Source organism: Sminthopsis crassicaudata, chromosome 4 (assembly GCF_048593235.1).
Source record: "Sminthopsis crassicaudata isolate SCR6 chromosome 4, ASM4859323v1, whole genome shotgun sequence".
Lineage (NCBI taxonomy): Eukaryota > Metazoa > Chordata > Mammalia > Dasyuromorphia > Dasyuridae > Sminthopsis > Sminthopsis crassicaudata.
Genome location: NC_133620.1, coordinates 9,462,381 through 9,480,436, shown reverse-complemented (window position 1 = coordinate 9,480,436; position 18,056 = coordinate 9,462,381). Strand labels below are relative to the sequence as shown.

The 18,056-nt window shown below is 42.0% G+C and overlaps 1 protein-coding gene across 9 annotated transcripts in view; it reads left to right on the top strand.

The window, feature by feature from the left end:
• The window catches only part of MIER1 (MIER1 transcriptional regulator), a 58,295-nt gene that overhangs the window by 8,204 nt on the left and 32,035 nt on the right, over positions 1-18,056 (top strand). For 5 of the 9 annotated variants that reach the window (XM_074265695.1, XM_074265693.1, XM_074265698.1 and 2 more), the window contains 3 exons: positions 1,791-1,815; positions 8,942-9,087; positions 15,470-15,628. In XM_074265695.1, coding sequence (XP_074121796.1) covers positions 1,791-1,815; positions 8,942-9,087; positions 15,470-15,628 — 330 coding nt within the window. Of the gene's footprint in view, positions 1-1,790; positions 1,816-8,919; positions 9,088-15,469; positions 15,629-18,056 lie in introns of all 9 variants that reach the window. The other 4 variants (XM_074265694.1, XM_074265700.1, XM_074265699.1 and 1 more) reach the window with 2 other exon arrangements.

The following is an 18,056-nucleotide window of genomic DNA, read 5'->3' as shown; positions in this document are numbered from 1 at the left end:
TCCTGGAGGTTGTGGCTTCCCTCTCCTACTAAAGGACTCTTGAGGAGGGGCTGACACCCATTATTTTAGAAGCTTGGGTTTTTTCCAAGTTGCCACTTTATCTAAAACCCCAGTGTTCTTATTGATGGAGTTTGAGCTTCTTGGAAAGTGACTAAAAAGAGAGGAAAAACCCCATAATTACCTTGTTTTGGTAGGTGACAGGTCTGAAACCAGAGAGAGGTGCCAGGCCAGCACGGTCTAAATGCATGAAACAAGCGCTGACTTACTGGCTGAAATGCTTATTTGGCGGGATGACAGTCATCCATGTGGCGCCTCTTCTAAAATTGTTTCTAGGATTGGTTTTTTACTATCCCCATGCACCCTGGAGAGGAGGGGGCTGATCTTGACCATTACTTTGGAAGAGTGGGGGTCATTGTTAGCCCAGAGATCGGAGTTCAAGTCCTGCTTCATAAGCTAGCTATGGTAGCTTCATTTTCCCCTCCCAAGGTCCTGAGGATGGAATGAGCTTACATTGAGTCTTTCCCTAGCTGCCTGTAATGTGGAATGTGGGCTAGTGGCCTCAAAGGTCAGGTGCCCTTATGAGCATTCTGGCGGGAAAGACACGCCTCGCGTTAGTGGGTGGCTGGACAGGCCAGCCTTCCACAGGTAATGCGCCTGTCTCCTCAGAGCTTGGGTGGCCGAGGCAAGACACCGGCCTCTGTGTTTCTGTTTCCTCATCTGTAAAATGGGCTGGGGGATACAGCTTCGGGATCCTTTCCAGATTGAAATCCACCATCCTCCTTCAGCCTTCTCTCTGCCAAATTCTTGTGAAAAAACAGCTTTTAGTTCAAACTGCCTGTGATTTTCTTGTAAAAATTGATACAAAACGCATACCACGAGAGTACAAATTGAAGGTGACAGTTCTACTATTAGCATTTTGTGCTTGTCTTTCCTAAACAAAAGCTGATAACAAATGCAGAGCAATAAATGTAATCATCACAAATAGGCACCTGCTGAAAGAGATTTTATTTTAACCTCAATTATAGATTAAAACGTGGTAGAAAGATTGGGACCCATTAATTGCCTTAATTACTCTATATGTTGCTGTTCAGTTTTATATATAAATATTACATATATACATATATATATTTTTTGCATTGTTAAAAGTATGCTAATAAGTAGGATGTAAATTTAGATTATAATTCACTAAAATAATGGGCATAGCAACCGAGGTTAATAAACCTAATGGGAAATGTAGTTACTTGTTTATTTCATAACCAACTTCTCATTTTTTTCCAGATTTTCTATCAGTTAACAGTTGTTTAAGATAAAATATTTCACATTGAGTACTCCCCCCCCCAATTAATGAGCCAGAAATCTCCTTTCCCCAAAAAATTCATAGGCAGCTTTATGGTTTTAGATTGTAATATCTTATATCGTACCTGTATCATTTGAGGAATCTTTTCTTTGCTTCTTGAATAATCTGAAACAATATTACATTTTTGTCTTAGTTTCTAGACTCAGGAATTTTTTTTAAATTCCTCAAAATGGTGCATTTTCCCTCTGCTGGCTAAATATAGTAGCTAGGATACAATTACATAAGAGGTTTTAGTGTTTCTTAACCTATTCAGAGCTTTGGAAAGAAATGTAATGCTCATATAACGTCTTGTAATTTTGTTACTAAAAAAACATCCTAGAGTATTTGTATTTGTAAAAAAAAAAAAAATTTATACACCCATATATATTTTCATATATTATATACACATATGTATATAGAAAAATGCTAATTTTTTTCCCTTTTTTTCCCTTAGCCTTCTGTTGAGTCTTCAAGCCCAGGTAAATATTTTTTTATCCTGCTTATTTAACTTTCTCAATATATTGTATAACATTTAACCAAAACCCAGAGGAATGATTATCCTCTAAATTGCCTTTTTTCTTGCTTTGCACTTCTTTTTTCTCTTGTTAATATATAGAAAAAGACCTAGCATATAGAGAAAAATAACATTAAAAAGATCCTTGGTATGAAAGGTAAGATGAGGCTTCCAACAATTCATCCCCTAATTACTTTTGGATATGATGTCTCTCCATGTAGTTGCAACCACACTTATTTTGCTAAATAATGATCCAAATTTCTGACACTTAAATTACTAAAAATATAAAATAGGTTAACTTGGAACTATAATGCATGAAGTATCAGAGAGAATTTTTTTTTTAACCCAAGATGGGAGGAAAGGAAAAAGGATCTGATCATCTAAAGAGTCTTCAATAAGGTGATGAGGGCCTTGTAACTTGGATTGTTCTCTCTCCCCCCCCTCCCCCCCCAGCATCACGAGAACCTTTCTTCCTCTTGTAGCTTTCAGGCTTCCTAAGGATTCCTACCCTGACCCTAGCTCCAGCCTGAACTTAGAAGTTTAGGAAGCGAAAATTGGGAAAATCTGGAAAGAAGTTCTCCCACTCATCTCGCCACATTCCCTAAGGAAAAGGTAGAATCTGCAGAAGAGGAAAAAGCAAAGCCAAGATGCCCCTCTCTGTTCCTCTGTCCCGTTCTTGAGCGCCGCTCTCTCAGTACCTGCAATTTTCTCCAAGTTACATCCACCCAAGTGCTTTTCTCATGGCTTGTTTTGGTGGCAGGGCTGATGCTGGACCCTTAGAACTAGGCCAGCCAAGCGCCAGTTCTAACGCTGGAGCAGGGAGGGACCCCCCCAGCCATATCTGAGGGAGATACGTCCCCAGCCGAGCTCCCGGAGATGGTGTGAGGACAGCTTTGGAAAGCGAGCCACAGGAACATAGCATCACTGCCCATCTTGGGGCTTCTTGCTGTCCCAAAGTTGGCTTCAGTGTTTCCTGGCTGGTCTGTGTGGGAGAGAACTTGTGCTGGAAACACTGGGGGGGAACCAGAGCCGGCCCTTTACCTGATAGATTCCCAGAGTTAGCCTTGGAAGACAGTGGCTACCAGTAGGAGACTACAGTTAAGATCAAGTGAAGGAGGGAGCATAAGTGAAGATACAAAGCAAGCAAAAAAGTACTCAAAGCCCTCCTAATCACCCTGCAGAAGGACCAGATGAGAAGGGACTTGGGGGTATCACACTGTAGGAGGACTGATGAAGAAATGGGGACCTCAGGAGGACATGAGAGATATTGTTGGGCTGTAGAGAGATGGGTAGACACGAGCCACAGATTAAGGCCTATGTTTGTCACACGTGGCTGATGTCTTGCTTCATTCTAAGCTTAGCTAATGTTCATGTTATTAGTGATGGTTCTCTGGTGAAAAAGTCACTCACAAGTGCCAAGAATAGATGGCATGGCAGTCTGCACAACTGACTTATCTACTAGATAACTAATGATTGTGCAAGTTAGTTTCAGGAAAGACCAAAAAGAAATTTTTATTTTAAAAATGGATTTGATTTGATTTGTTATGTTTGATCCCAGAGAATAGAAATTAAGAACAGTGGGTGGAAGTCACAGAAGCAAGTTTGAATTGAGATACAATGCCAGGAGCAGCTTCCTAAAAGCTTCCTCAGGATGGGATGGGCCATTTTCCTGGGAGGGCTGGGCCACCTCTTACCTTTGGGAACCCTTTAGATTCTCTTGAATGTTCCCAGATTGGTGGCACTTCTCCCTTCGGAGACCGTTGCTCACCTGCAGGGGCAGGAGGTTAGAGATAGGTCTAGACCTGCCTATTCCACTACTTTTTAGGTTTTTGGAAAGCTGAGTCAGTTGAATACTGATGATATAGTAGATTGTGGGATGATTTTCACTGTAGTATTCTAATCACAACTATAACAGGAGTAGAAATAACTGACAGAAAGCATTTGGACGTTTGCAAAGTGGTTCTCCTGGATTATTTCATTTAAAGCTCACAACAACCCTGTGAAGTAGGATCCTAAAAGTCATGTCTTGTTTTCTCTGCCCCAGCCCATCCCCTTTTCCTAAGGCCATGAGCCTTAGGGACTTGGGGGGAAAGTCTTTGTTGGAGATTCAGCTTTTTGGTCTGGAAAGTGGGGCTCATTTGGTCCTACCTAGCTCACAAGGTGCTTATGAGGCTAGTGCTTTGAGAACACTTTGTGAATGTGAATTGTTACTCCTGATAGAAGTACAGTCCTATACTTGAAGTGCACAAACACTTTGCCAGCCTTCAAATGCAGGTGAAGGTTAGCTGTTACCGTGATCCCATCCTCATCTTCTGGCGCTAGCCTGGAAACCTGGCCAACACTTTTAAAAATAATAGCTTTTTATTTTTCACAATACATGCAAAGATAGTTTTCAATATTCACCCTTGCAAAACCTTGTGTTCCAATTTTTTTCTCCCTCCCCTAGACAGCAAGTAATCCCAATATATGTTTTTGGTTTTTTGCTGAGGCAATTGGGGTTAAGTGACTTTCCCAGGGACACACAGCTAGGAAGTATTAAGTGTCTTGAGTCCAGACTGGAACTCTGATGCTCTATCCACAGCACCTAGCTTCCCCAATCCCAATCTATGTTAGACATGTGCAATTGTTTTATACGTATTTCCACATTTATCATGTTGCACAACAAAAATCAGATCAAAAAGGGGGGGGGGGGATAAGAAAGAAAAATCAAACAAGCAAACAACAACAAAATAGGTGAAAATACTATGTTGGGATCCACATTCAATCCCCATAGTCTCCTCTGGATGCAGATGCCTGTCCATGCCAAGTCTATTGTGATTGCTGGCCATCATTTTTAATGATGTTTCAGTGAGAGTTTGTGTTCTCACAAACACACTTGGAACAGGTACCTGTTTGTTGCTTAGGCACAACCTGTTGTTATGAAAAGGAGCCACTTGTTTGCCTTTAATTGTTTTAGGCCCATTCTGCTGTTCAGAGAAGCAACTGAAGGGCCTTCCTTACCAATCAAAGGAAACCGTTGTGGGATGTCCGCACTAAGCTGGGCAGCCAGAGTCCCTGCCCTCATTCCCCCTGTTGACACTTGGGTTAGGAGCAAGTAAGAAACAATACAGACCGGTAGGTTCTGAGTCAGTGTTGGACAGACTTAAGGAATGAGGCCTTTCCTTGCCACCTTTAGGTGAGGTTAAGACGGGTTTGGTTTGGTTTTATTGTCCACTTACTCTGTTCTTTTTATAGAACAAAGGGCAGCCTGCTATGAAAGATTAGAGGGCAAAATGAACCAGAGAGAGGGTATTTCAGCCATGATGTTTGACATTTCTGGCAGTCCCTTGACTAGAAAAATCCTTGGGGAACCAAGTTCTCTTAACAAAGACATGACCAAATTGATCTAGAGACACAAGAGCTCGGTGGCAGTGGTGAATGAAGAGAACGTTAATGCTGGTAATGTCTCAAATCTCAGCCTGTTGTGGGCAGACCCAGCCCCAGCTAAACGGAAGGTCATGCTTACTGAGTTTGCTTCAGCCTGGCCCCTGAGCCAATATAGGCTCACCCTCCCCCGTGACACTGATGGCAGGGTCCCCCCTCAGACAGATGTAACAAATTTCTCTTTCACTCCTATGTTCTCTTGGAGAATGAAAATCATGACAAAATGAACATTAGAATCCAGCATCTTGGTTGCTTTTACTTTAGTCTTTATGTTGGTAACATTTTACTTGTTTCTCCAGTGAGATGTAAAAGAGTGAAGAGTTTGCATCATTGTTTACATCTCTGTTAAGCCTTTGTCCTTTACCTTTTTCCTCTAGACTGAGGATCAGCGATGGCCCTTGAGCCAAGTCCACCAGCCACTCACTGGCAGGGATGGGACTCCCAGACTAAGAAGGGTGGCTTGTGTGTTTAAAGATATTTAAACTCTCTAAATAAAAAATCCTTATTAGCTTGTTGGTCCTACAAAAGCAGGCAGTCATTTACAGACCCCTTGCTCTAGATTTTTGGGGTCAAAAATTGTTGTGCTTCACTAGATTGAGGCTATTTTCTTGAATTTGTTAAGAGAGTAACACATTTCAAACTGATTATTTTATATAACTGCTTTTGGCAATTATGGCATAAGATTAGAATGTTCTAATAAAGGTTTGAAATATGGATAGACGATATAAGTAACATTTCACTGGCTCAGTGTTACTATTGGAGGAAGAGGTGTTCCATATGAATATATTTTCCAGGTAAATGAAAGTTTATCCACTGAGATACCAGAAGATTTTAATTTTCACTCTTTGGATGAAATTCTTTCCAAATGTACTATTTATTTCCTGCCTTCTTAGTAGCTTGAAGCACAGTTCATATGACCAAGTATTGAACTAGGAGACATTATAGCACTGCCTCCCAAGCCTGTTTGCCTGTGCACTAAATGCCTGTGACTTTCCAGTCCTCTTGTCTGCTTTTCCTGGTTCCTCTGCCTTCTTCCCTGTGAGCTGGATCTCCTCTCTTGGGTCGGTGTTGCTTCTGCGCTATCTTTTTTTCCAAACGGTTTCCTAGATAAACACCCAACTTTCTAAGATTGTCAAGGGAATACATTTTGCGACAGCTTAGCACCCCACAGCCATTGTCACGTACTCTGGCATTTGTAGCTAGACTTGAGGTTTCTAGAAGACAGATATTATTGAGATATTGTAGTTATCTCTTTGTGAAATCATTTCAAGTAGATCCTTCTTTTCAATTAAACCAATAATATTGAATTAAAATCCATTATCACTCTATTTCAAACACTGAAAGATGAACTCCTTTTAGTCTATCAGCCTTTTTTTTTCTTTTTTTCTTTAGCTGAGCACATCATTTTCAGCTGATGAGTATATTAGGCCCATAATACATGGGTACATTAAACAGGATGAATCAAAGGTTAATAAATTTTTTCCCTGAGTTCCTCGACACTTGAACCATCCATCTATAGCTAAAAGAGAACAGGTTGATGAATGGTAATATGGGTAATGTGGACTTCTACAGTCCTCACTTTAATGCTTTATATGGTAAATTTCAATGTTTAAATAGGATTCAGAATGTTTTCAGCCCCGAAAGCTCTTGAGCCAGAACATCTCCATAATAACCCATTTCAGGCAAGGAGATATTTTATAGTCGTTGCAGCTACATTATAGAAATAATTATGAAAATTGTCAGTGGGATGGAGAAGGGAGCAGAGTTCTCATGATGGGTTCTGTTTTGGGGGTCTCTATGCTGCCATGTAGCATTTAAACACTGGGTTAACTTAGATGCTAACTAGTTTTCAGTGATTCTGTCCAATGAAAACAAGGCTATTTGGTAATAGTAATTACTTTTAGATGATTCAGTATAGACAACATTGCCGCTAACCCAGGGTCAGGAAAACTCAGATGCAGAGGCTAGAAGGTAGAAATAAGGTTTACTTGAAACTGGTCTCAGAAGTAAATGACTTGTTCTACACTAAATGTTTGGAAGAAGACACCTCCGAAATTTTAGAAAAAGACATGCAATTCTTGAAACATGATGGCTTTATGGCAACTCTCTGAACTGGGAAAGCTGGTTCCTTTGAGCTCCCTGTTTCCTGATTGGTCAAGTTCCTGTAAGTGTAAATGCAAAAACATTTATTAAGCATTTACCAGGTGACAGGCCCTGCCCTTCAGTTCTAATACAGGAGACAATGCACCTAGGGTAGGGGAGTCCAAAGAAGGGCCACTTGGGAAAAATTAAAAGGGTGGTGAAAGGGAGAGACTGGACAGCCTTCTCCAGACTTCATTTGATCATGTTTCAAACCTGAAGAGCTAGGAGAGTGGGAGAACATGTAGGACCTGCCTGGAATAATGAGCTACATGAAGCCCTCTCTGATCTAGGCTGCAAAGTCCCAGAGTGGGAAATTCAGAAATAAAAGAGTTAAAACTTGGGGCCTGAATGCTGACTGCCAGGATGGTCAGAAGCTAAGGAACAAGAGGCAAAAAACTCCAGAGCTCTTCACAGGAAGAAAGAGAAAATTTTCAAATATATAGAAGACGATCCAAGAGAGGAGGCAGAAAGGGAGAGAAAGAAGCACCAATCGTGGCTAAGAATTAGGAGCCAGACAGGAGACTCCTGGCTCTGGAAGGGCCCAATCAGAACTCTTCCTCTCATATAGGTCGTTGCTTCAACTGGTGATCTCTCCTGGAGGCTGTTTACTCACCAAAATTGTGCTAAACATTGTGGGATTGGGGAGAGCCAGATATAATGAATCAATGCTATTTCCCCAAGGTTTTGCCACGACCTGTTCCTGGATGTGCAGTGCTAAAAACGACAGCTGCAATCTCATTTGGAGATCACACTATTTTTAGGTACTTTTGGTGTGAAGAAAATCCAGCTCTTGGTTAGAATACATTTTGATTTCATAATTCTAAGGCTGAGGAGAGGCAGCGACTGAATAGAGAATTGGATTAAAAGATGAGAGAGAGTGACTGGGGTATTTCTAACATCTGTACATTGAATAATCGTCTTCCTTCTTTTTCTTCCTTAGTGGTCAGTGAAATCTCCAGAATGAGAATTCCTCTTAGTCCCTAGAGTCCTAGATTGGGAATATCTGAGACGAATAAAATCAGTCCAGATTGTGATCTTAGTATAAACATCAAAAATAGTTTAATCATCTCCTTCAATAGTAACATTCTTATTTCATAAAATCACAATGGGTATTCTTTATCACACACATCCCAACTATTTTTAGAATATACTAGGGTATGTGCCAAAATTGTAACTTAATCATTTTGTTGATGTTGAAACCCCTTTGCTGCTGGCCCTGTGTAGAGTGACCCTAAAAAGTCATCCGTGCAGAGATGCTCAGACCTCTTCCCAGACTGCCTGGTGAAGGCCCTGTCCAGCACTTCGGTCTGCTTCCCTCCCAGTAGACATGGGGACACTGATGTGCTCGAGGTCCCACCGGTGTTGATGACAAGGCCAGGCTTTTTCTACCATTCCAGCCCACCCCATGCTGCTCCTGATAGAAGCCCTTCCTACCTTTGCCTTAGACCCATCCCCTCCTCTTTAATGTTGTCACTCACATGTACCTGATTTCATTTACCAAGAGCTTTTAAAATGTTCTTTGCCAGGAGGTTCAGCAACATCAGATGACCATGAATTTGATCCATCAGCTGACATGCTGGTTCATGATTTTGATGATGAACGGACATTAGAAGAGGAAGAAATGATGGAAGGAGAAACAAACTTCAGTTCTGAAATAGAGGATCTTGCGAGGGTAAATTACATGGAGGCCTGGTTAACATGTAGAGATTTGTGTCTTTGCTTTGAAAAACATTGAGCTCATATGTGTGAGATATGTGTGGGGAAATCCTTTGAAATTGGGTTGGGCAATGGAGTCCCTGAAGTAGGGAAAAGCAGAAGTTGAGCACTTTAAAATGGTAGCTTTAATATATTTTTTAAGATTCACATTAATATCCATTTGAATGAAATAATCCGCCCTGCTCTAAATTCTGTGCCCAGACTAGGAAAGAACCAGGCACAAGCCACACTTGAGGTTACAAAAGGAAACGGTAGCCAGAGTGAAGTCTAAATTAAATATTAAAATTTAAATATTAATTAAATATTAAAATTACGGAGTTCACGGGGAGAGAGGAGGGCAATGTTTATTGAACAAGAAATTGAGCAATGTTTGTAGTATGGGAAGGAATCCTTTACAGTGAAGAGTTTTATTTTGGGATTATAGAGGTCGTGTCAGTTTGGGCCTGGAATGGACCTTGGGCACCATTTCATCTAATCTTTTTACAGATTAGGAAACCGGGCCAGAGAGCTCACCCAGGTAGCAAGTGACCAAAGTGGGGAAGGGATGTCCTCAGACTTCACAAGAAAATGATTTTCCCACTGAGCTGGTTCCATGCTTTCAGTCAGTTTGAAGAGCTATTTCCTGAAAGTCCAAAAACTTGCAGCTGCTTCCATTGGGGGGAAATAGGATGCTATTGAGAGATTATAAATGGCTGCCTTCCCTTCCCAGTGCTTCATGGTGCCTCATAGAGCACCGGTCACATTTCATTGTAACAATCCTTGAAAAAAGAAAATCTGTTTTTAATTTATTTTGGTCCTACTGGCAATTTAAAAATATCTTTCAGGAATTAAGGGCTTCTTAAAGGAAAAAATTTTTTTTCCAAATGAAAATAAAGGCCCAGTCATTTTCCGGAGTTTTTGCTGAAACAGTTCAGAAAAGGCTCTTCTATAAAATATACTGTTGGGAAAGCTAATGAGCCTGTCATAAAATAGTGATAATTTATTCAGATGACCCACACAAGAGGAGAGTAAAGCTGCAGATTGATTTAATGCCCTATAACCATCACCTCGGTGACATCCAAAAGAGGCTACAGAAACTGGAGAAATGATAGCAGTTCTGTTTGTCCTGCCAAATGTTTAAATCCTCTCTGCCCCAAAGGGCTTCCACAGTACAATGGCAGAAGGTGGGAATGAAAATAATTTGAGGAAGTCATCTCACTTTGAAATTGGAGGGAGAAGGAAGGAAAATGTGGGAAAGACATAGCTATGTAAAAATGGTAAGGTATATATCCACATGGTGCATTATTTCATAATATAATTTACTTTGTTTAATAACATGTGTAACTGCACGTACTGGCCGTTTTACAGACAGTCGGTTTTATGCATTCAGTTATTCATATTCTCATCCATCTTTTTTTTTTTTTTTTTTTTTTTTAAATTTCCATGACTACTTGCAAATGACCCACCCATCCCACCAGCCCTTCCTAGGAGAGAATGATTCTGGACAGGATGGCAGAGTCCACCGAGAGGAAAAGATGAGGGGGTGGGTCTAACTTCTTCACCCCAAGATGGGCATCTTGCCGCTGCCCTGCCTCTCCTGGCTGGGTCACCAGACCTCTAAAGCGGGAGGCCCTCACCTGGAATCCAGATTCTTTTTTTTTTTTTTTTTTTTTTTCTTAATTTTGGTAACTATTTCAGTACGTACTAGGCTTCCTATATAAACATTGTTTAAAAGCTTTAAGAACATGGTTCTGAGAAGGAATCCCCAAGCTCCACCCACTAAAAGCTTCAAAAGAAGGAGAACACTGGCCTTCTAGATTGAGCAAGAGCTAAACTAGTAAATTCTCCTTTTTCAGAAATAAGGGACAGCTTCCTAACCCCGGGCCCCGATGTAGTATGGATTTGAAAGACCTTTCAAGGTCATCTGATCCAGTCTTTCCATTTTCTGGAGGGCAGAACTAAGGGCCAGGGGCTTACTTCCTGCCCAATATCAGATGGAGGCAAAGTTAGATTTCAGCCTCCAGGTGACTGATTGCATTCTTTTTGTGAATCAAAGTGTCTTTTGTAATATTGAAAAGGCAGCGAGGGGACGCAGCCATTTAGTGTTGAGCCTGAAGTAAGGAAGGTTGATTTTGCTGATTTCAAAGCCAACCTCAGACACTTCCTAGCCATGTGATGGTTGGCAAGTCACTTCTTCCCATTTACCTCACTTTTCTCATTGATAAATCAAGCTGGAGAAGGAATTGACAAACGATCACAGTATCTTTGCCCAAAAAATCCCAAGTGGGGTCACAGAATCGGATGGGAGTGAAATTGACTGAGCGGCAATAAAAAGGATGTTGAGATCTGCAATTTTTTTCTTTTAAGAAGGCCATGAATAATTAAATTTTCAATTCATAATTCTAAGTGCCAAAACATATGGCTGTTCGATCATTTTCTGGGGTTTGAAGTATATTCATTATATATTTTGAAATGGTTCCGATGAACCACGTGATCTTCCCTAGAAGTTCAGTGCGGATAATGGGGTTGGACGATGAATCACAAATTTTAGCTGTAACAAACTTAATTTTGTCAGAATGGAATTGATGGCTTTAGCATTTTTAAAGGATGGTTTTTTACATAAAATAGATCTTGTCAGTGTCACCTCCATGGTCTCTTGATCCTCACAACACAGGGCTGAAGGGCTCGTTAAAAAAAGAAAATGGACCCAGAGAGGTCAGTGACTGGTTCAGGGCCACACAAGGGCTCGATTACGAACTTCTGTGTCCATTGCATCGAGGGGTTTTGCTTTCTTAATGCTAGGCTTTTCATTAATATAAATAGCTTATAGTGAAGGATTAAAAAAAAGAAAACATTAGGAATAATAGGAAATGCTTTGTATTTATTTACATCTTTGAATTTCCACATACTAGCCCATTTGTAGAGATGAAGGAGACTTAGATTGAGCAATAGGTGGCCAGAACACTGTCTCCCTCACGATATCCCTTTTAGCCTAAACCCATTTGATAGTTTGGGCTCCTCGGGAATCGGAACTTTCTTTTGCTGCTCTTTTCCTGGAGACATTCTGTTGTAAGAATTAGCAAGCAGGCTTGGAAGTGAGGGTCTGGGAGAGTTGGTGGTTAATTCTAATGTTGGTCTTGTAACAGTATTTCATCTGTGTTTAAAAACAATTTGACTTAAGTTCTGGGGGGATAAGTTTGAAATAAATGTGGAAATGCTTGGAAATGTTGTTAAACTCCAATTGCCAATTGATTTTTATTTGCATTTTTCAAATTTTGAAAATTAAGATTCATCATGAAATCAGTTGAGCTTTTCCAAAGCATAATTTGCTAATTCATTTGAAATCTTTCTGTTTTCTACATGAATTCAAATTCATTGTTTTCAAAATGTCAAGTTCTAGAACTGTTGACTGGAACTGATACTTGTTTTCATTAGCTCACCAAAAAAAAAAAAAAAAATCAAAAGCCGGTAACTTATTCCCTTCATCTGAAATTTAGCAGGGGTCCCGTCCCTGTTCCCCCCTTACCCACCCCAACCAAGGGCATTTCTCTGTCACCCTTCAAGTCTGCAGACCTCTTTCTATCCATTCTTTTTATGCATCTGATTGGGATTTCTACTCTGAGGAGGATGTAAAGAAATCCAATTCTGGGTTATGGGAAGAGCAGTGATACCAGCATGGTTTGGTTTGGGTTGGGTTTTTTTCCATTGCTATTTGCTATATTCTCCTTGTTGGAGTGCTTGGATGGACAATGGCACAAGCTCTGCCTTCTCACTGATACTTCTCACTGTAACTACTGGAGGCTGCTGGTCACTGGGCAATGCTTGGAGCTATGAGCCTTGTGGGAAAGAGGCCCCTGGTATGGGAATTAATGCAACTACAAGGTCAGAGAGTTACTTGTTCTCTCTGTCTTTCAAAATGGCCATTTGCCTCATAGTCAATGATAGAGAAATGTGTGTGTACTTAATGTTTCTGACTCAAAGCATTTGCCTGCCTTTTGCCCCAGCTGTTAACTGAGAGCATCTCTTAGCAGAGGCAAGAGCTGTTTCATCTCCCAGGGCTTGTCCTAAGGACTTAGGGAAAGTGGCCCATCCTGTCAAGACCATCATAGGGAGCCTCAGTCAGGCGGCCTTCAGTGAGCTGAGGTCTAGGGGATAAGAGTTTAGATGTGGATGACTCTCTCCACTCCCTGCCCAGCACAACCTTGCTTTACCATGAAACTCTTCACAAAAGGCAGTTTGGTGAAGTGGGAAGGAACTTGGGAGTAGCCAGGTTAAGAGTAGAGCACTACTCTAGATGTAGGGCCTCAGCTTCCTTATCTGTCAGATGAGCATACCATTTCCCAAGGCTTGTGGTAGGGACCAGAGGAGTAATGTCCATGCAGCACTTGCAGATTTGAAAGCCTCTGTTGACATGGTGGCTATTATTATACTTCCTTACATGGGCAGTTTTGTGAAAACTCTCCTGTCTTGCACTTTTATTTTCCTTCTGATGTTGGATCTGGGAAAAAGGAGGAATATATGAGCCTGAAAAAAGTTGACAAGTAGTGATTTATAATCCCAGGGACAAAGGCTTTTAATCAAAAGCTTATCTGTCCTTACCCTCAAGCATTTGTTCTCATTTAACTCACTTGAAACATTATCTATTTTTTGTATAAGAAGAGTTCTTCATTTATTTCTCCTTTTTTTTTTTTTTTTTTTTTTTTTATTAGGGCCCTTATTCCTTTGTAATATCTTTTAAGTCTCCTTCCTACTGGAAAAGCCTTCACTCCGTTCACTGTGGCTGGCTGTGCAGACTAAGAATTCCTCCTCTCACTGCCCACTCTGGCTCTTTGGTGGCACACGTAGCCTGCCACTGTGCCATCCCTTCCAATTTGGGAGGCCTTGGAAGAGTCTGTGCCTGAGGGTTTCACGCTCTTGGCATCTGAGCTGATTGAGTCACCAGTAACTTTCTAACTAAATCCATTTAGTTGTCCTCACCTTGGACCTCGTTTTTTCTTTTCCATGGAATTTTTTCTCCTTAAAACTTTTCTTTCCCATTTGTTTTATGACTTTGATTCTTCTGTCCTTTGTGTCTTTTGATATCTTAATCCCATTTTCCCCTTCTCATTCCTTCTCCTGGCCCTGATCTTAATGCCATTTTTTTTTTTTTTACATATTTCCTCTTCTATTCTGATTTTCACTAATTGCCCATTGACTCCATTGACATCTCCCGCCCTGACTTGAGAACCTCTCCTTGGCCCATTACCCACAATTGCCTGTGAGATAGCGCTACTTGGTCCTTCACTGACTTGAAAGCAAGCCTGTCTGCCAGGGCTGCAGGAGTGTGGGTTTCCAAAAATAATCACTCTTGCCTTGGTCCCTCCACATCCGATCCATCACCAAAGCCCTGCTGGTCCTTTCTCTGCAGCACGCTGGCGTGGCCCCTTCAAAGGTTGTAGTCCTGAGTCACATGCCATCTTGATTGGTTATCTCCCAGATCTTTCTGGATTCTTGTTCTTTAGTGTCAACTACCACAGTTATCTCCATCCAGGCTCTAGGAGAGGCAGTCTAAGGGCCCAAGCCCCATGGCCATTGTTTATGGGAGCAACCGCATTTATGGCTTCCCTACAGTAACTACTGACTGGCAACCACTAATGAGCATGATAGAACCTCAACTCGTTGTGACAACATATCTTCCCATGGGGCAGAGGGAAATGTGACTGAGCCAAGTGGGCCAAACCGCCAGCGTCACCTCTTCTCAGTCCAGAACCCCGGAAACCCATCTCCTCAGGCCTCCTTTCCGCTGTTCTAGAACAACAGGCTACCTGGCTGCTAGCTCTGTAGCATCCAACTACTGAAGGCCCCCAAAAAGCTCGGCCCTGTTTAAGACTTCCTCAGAAATCAATAAAAAGAATGCCATAGCAGACCTTTGCTACTTGTCCTCTTTTCCATATTCACCAAAGCCTATTTTGATCCCAGGTTACCTCATTCCTTGATTCATTCATTTTCCCCCTGCAAATCTGTCCTTATGTGCTCTAAGTGAATTCTTTCTTCCTGAGTAGATTATGCTGTGCAAGGGCAGGGGCTCACGCCTTTTCATTCTTCTGCCTCCTCACCCATCACCAGCCACAGAGTTTTTCATTAAGAAATTTTGACAACTATATGGCACAGACTTCCTTGCGTTTAAAAAATTTAAAGAGTTTTTTTTTTTCCCAAAGCTTGCAAAAATTTGGGGGATAGACTTTTGATGATTTAAATATTAAGACAGCCCTTCTAATTTCCACTTATTTTGTAATATTGAAGTTTGGAAACAAATGTCTTTTAGCGTGTGGCCTTGGGCGCTGTGGACTCAGACACTAACTTTGGGGAATGTTCCACAGGAAGGCGATATGCCGATTCATGAGCTCCTGAGCCTTTATGGCTATGATAGTGCTGTCCGGCTGCCTGAGGAAGAGGAGGAGGAAGAGGAGGAAGAGGAAGGGGAAGATGATGAAGATGTCGACAACGATGACAACAGTGGATGTAGCGGAGAAAACAAAGTGAGTAAACGTGTGTGCAGCGATGGCGGCTTTTGTTCCATCTCGGGCCAGACACTGATGTTTAAATTAAGAATGGATTCGGCGAGCATAGCGTTAGTATAAACTATTAAGTATTGATGGAATATGTACTTAACTTGATTGATAATGAGGAAGTGCTGCCTTTAGTGTGATGGTGAAAAAACCCAGCTTCAGCTCAGCCTATGCCTGGTGGTGCTGGGCTGGGGGGCAGTAGGGGGAAGGTCACAGCCAGGGCCTCCAGGCTGCTCGGGAAAGCCACGGGATCCGCCGCCCCCCTCAGGAGCATGTCTTGTGTTCCTTCGGTCCCCCATCCCACGAGCCCTCCCAGAAGAGGGCGTTACTTACAGGCTTAGCCTGGCCCAACTCATCTCTTAACCTTTTACTGCTCAGCCTCTTATCAAACAGCACCTTGGAGAGCTCGGGCCCCGTGGGCTGTGAGAGCTGGGCTGCCTCTGGGAGGGATCCCCAGCCACCTTCCTCCAATATTTTTCTTGTAAACTCTGCTAGGACAGAAACCGGAGGGCATCTTGAGGAGCTTGGCAGACTTGTTGGCCTGGCAGTGGTGCAGACAGCAGCCTGGACAGCTCCTGGCCCGGCAGCAGCTTGGGCAAAGCCTGGCCTAACAGCGGCTTGGGCAAGACCTGGCCTAATGGTGGCTTGGGCAGCATCCGGCCTGGCAGCAGGTTGGGCAAGACCTAGCCTGACGGCAGCTTGGGCAACACCCGGCCTGGCAGCACCTGGCCTAACAGTGTTGTGGGCAGCGCCTGGCCCGAGGTGTGAGTTGGAATTGGCCTGAGCCCGCTTCCTCCTCTTCAGTTTTTAGGTGGGGGTGCTGGAAATACTTGTGTGTAATCTGGTCTTGTGAAGTGGCTGTGAGGGCACAGGAATTATTGTGTTGATGACCCTTTGTCTGTCCCCTTGTGGACCTGTTGAGCCGCCTTTGCCCCATCTCTCGATGACAGCCTCCTCTCCTGCCTCTGCTCTGCTGGAAGCCTCCATCACTGTACCCTGCCCTTTGGCAGCTGCTGGGTGCTTCCTCTCTCTCCTCGTTCTGGTGCATCCAGTGCATCCGCTGCTCGGCTCTCACACTGATGATCTTTGTTAGTAAACTACTGGGGCTCCCCATTGCCTGAAGGCCCCAAAACAAACCCTTGCATTTGGATGGGAAAGCCCTCTGACCAGGCTCCTTCCACCTTTGCAGTCCTTTTATACCCCCTTACAAAAGTGACCATCTCCCAACTCCAGGCATCTTCCCTGGCTGTTTCCCGTTCTTGGGATTCACCCTCTCCCATTTCCTGGCTCCCCTGCTTTCCTTCAGGTCCCACTTCTGCATAAAGTCTTTTCCAAGTGACCCACCTTAATGCCAGTGCCCGCCTTCTGGGATCACCCCTCAGTTTATCTTGTCTGTGTATTACGTTCTACCTTTCATTGGACCCTCCCAGTGCTTGGCATGTAGTAGATACTTAAGTTTTGTCCTGGCCTCCTGCCTTGCTTAGTTACCATAAAAAATTTTTTTCTGTATTTTCTTCCCCTTTAAAATGGATTGGACAATATGTCATCTCTTCTTCAGGTAATAAATATTGGAGAAATTTTCCTCAAAGCACATTTAGTTGTTTATATTCAAAAAAACTAGAGTAATTTTATAATAAAAATTAAAAACCTGATGATATTATTAAAATTATTTTTATAATCTGAAAGCCCTTTCAGGTTAGCTTTTATGCAGCAGCTGTTTATTTAAATTAAAATTGTTTTAATTTTAATTATTTGGCTGATCAATAACATACACTTGGTTTTTGTTTTTGTTTTGTTTTGTTTTTGATCCTTACTTCTTATTATATGAAGAAGATTATTACAGTTTGCGGGAAAAGAACATCATGGCCAAGCTTAAAAAGCAAGGCTAATGTGGACCCGAATCCTTGATGGTCTTATATTCTGGCCTCTCTCATATGATGGTTGTTGATACTAGTTAAATTGTTGCTTTCCTGATTTGGGGAGGAAAGTACTAGAATATAAAGCATGTGTATCATTTAGTAAAGCTTACTTTATTTTTTACTTTTTATTTTTATTACTTTATTTTTTTGTTTTTGTTTTCATACTTTGAAAATTTCCTGGTACTTTTCAAATCATTTACTATGCATGAAGAAACAGTTATTAAGGACTTCTCTCAGGAGCTTCCATTAGGAAAAAGGTGATAGCCAAGGGAGGAGTCGCTGCAGAACGAGATGTCCCCTTTCTCTAAGATACGGTCCTTTTGATGCAGCTACTGGCCAGAGAAAGAGGTGGAGGAGCAGGTTGTTAAGCCTGTCAGAGAGTGAGATCTCTTGAAAAGATGGCGGGATGGGTATAAAGGCACTGACTCACCTGAGAAAACCTTGTTTGTTAGATGTCACAGTAAAAAAAGGTGGCTTCC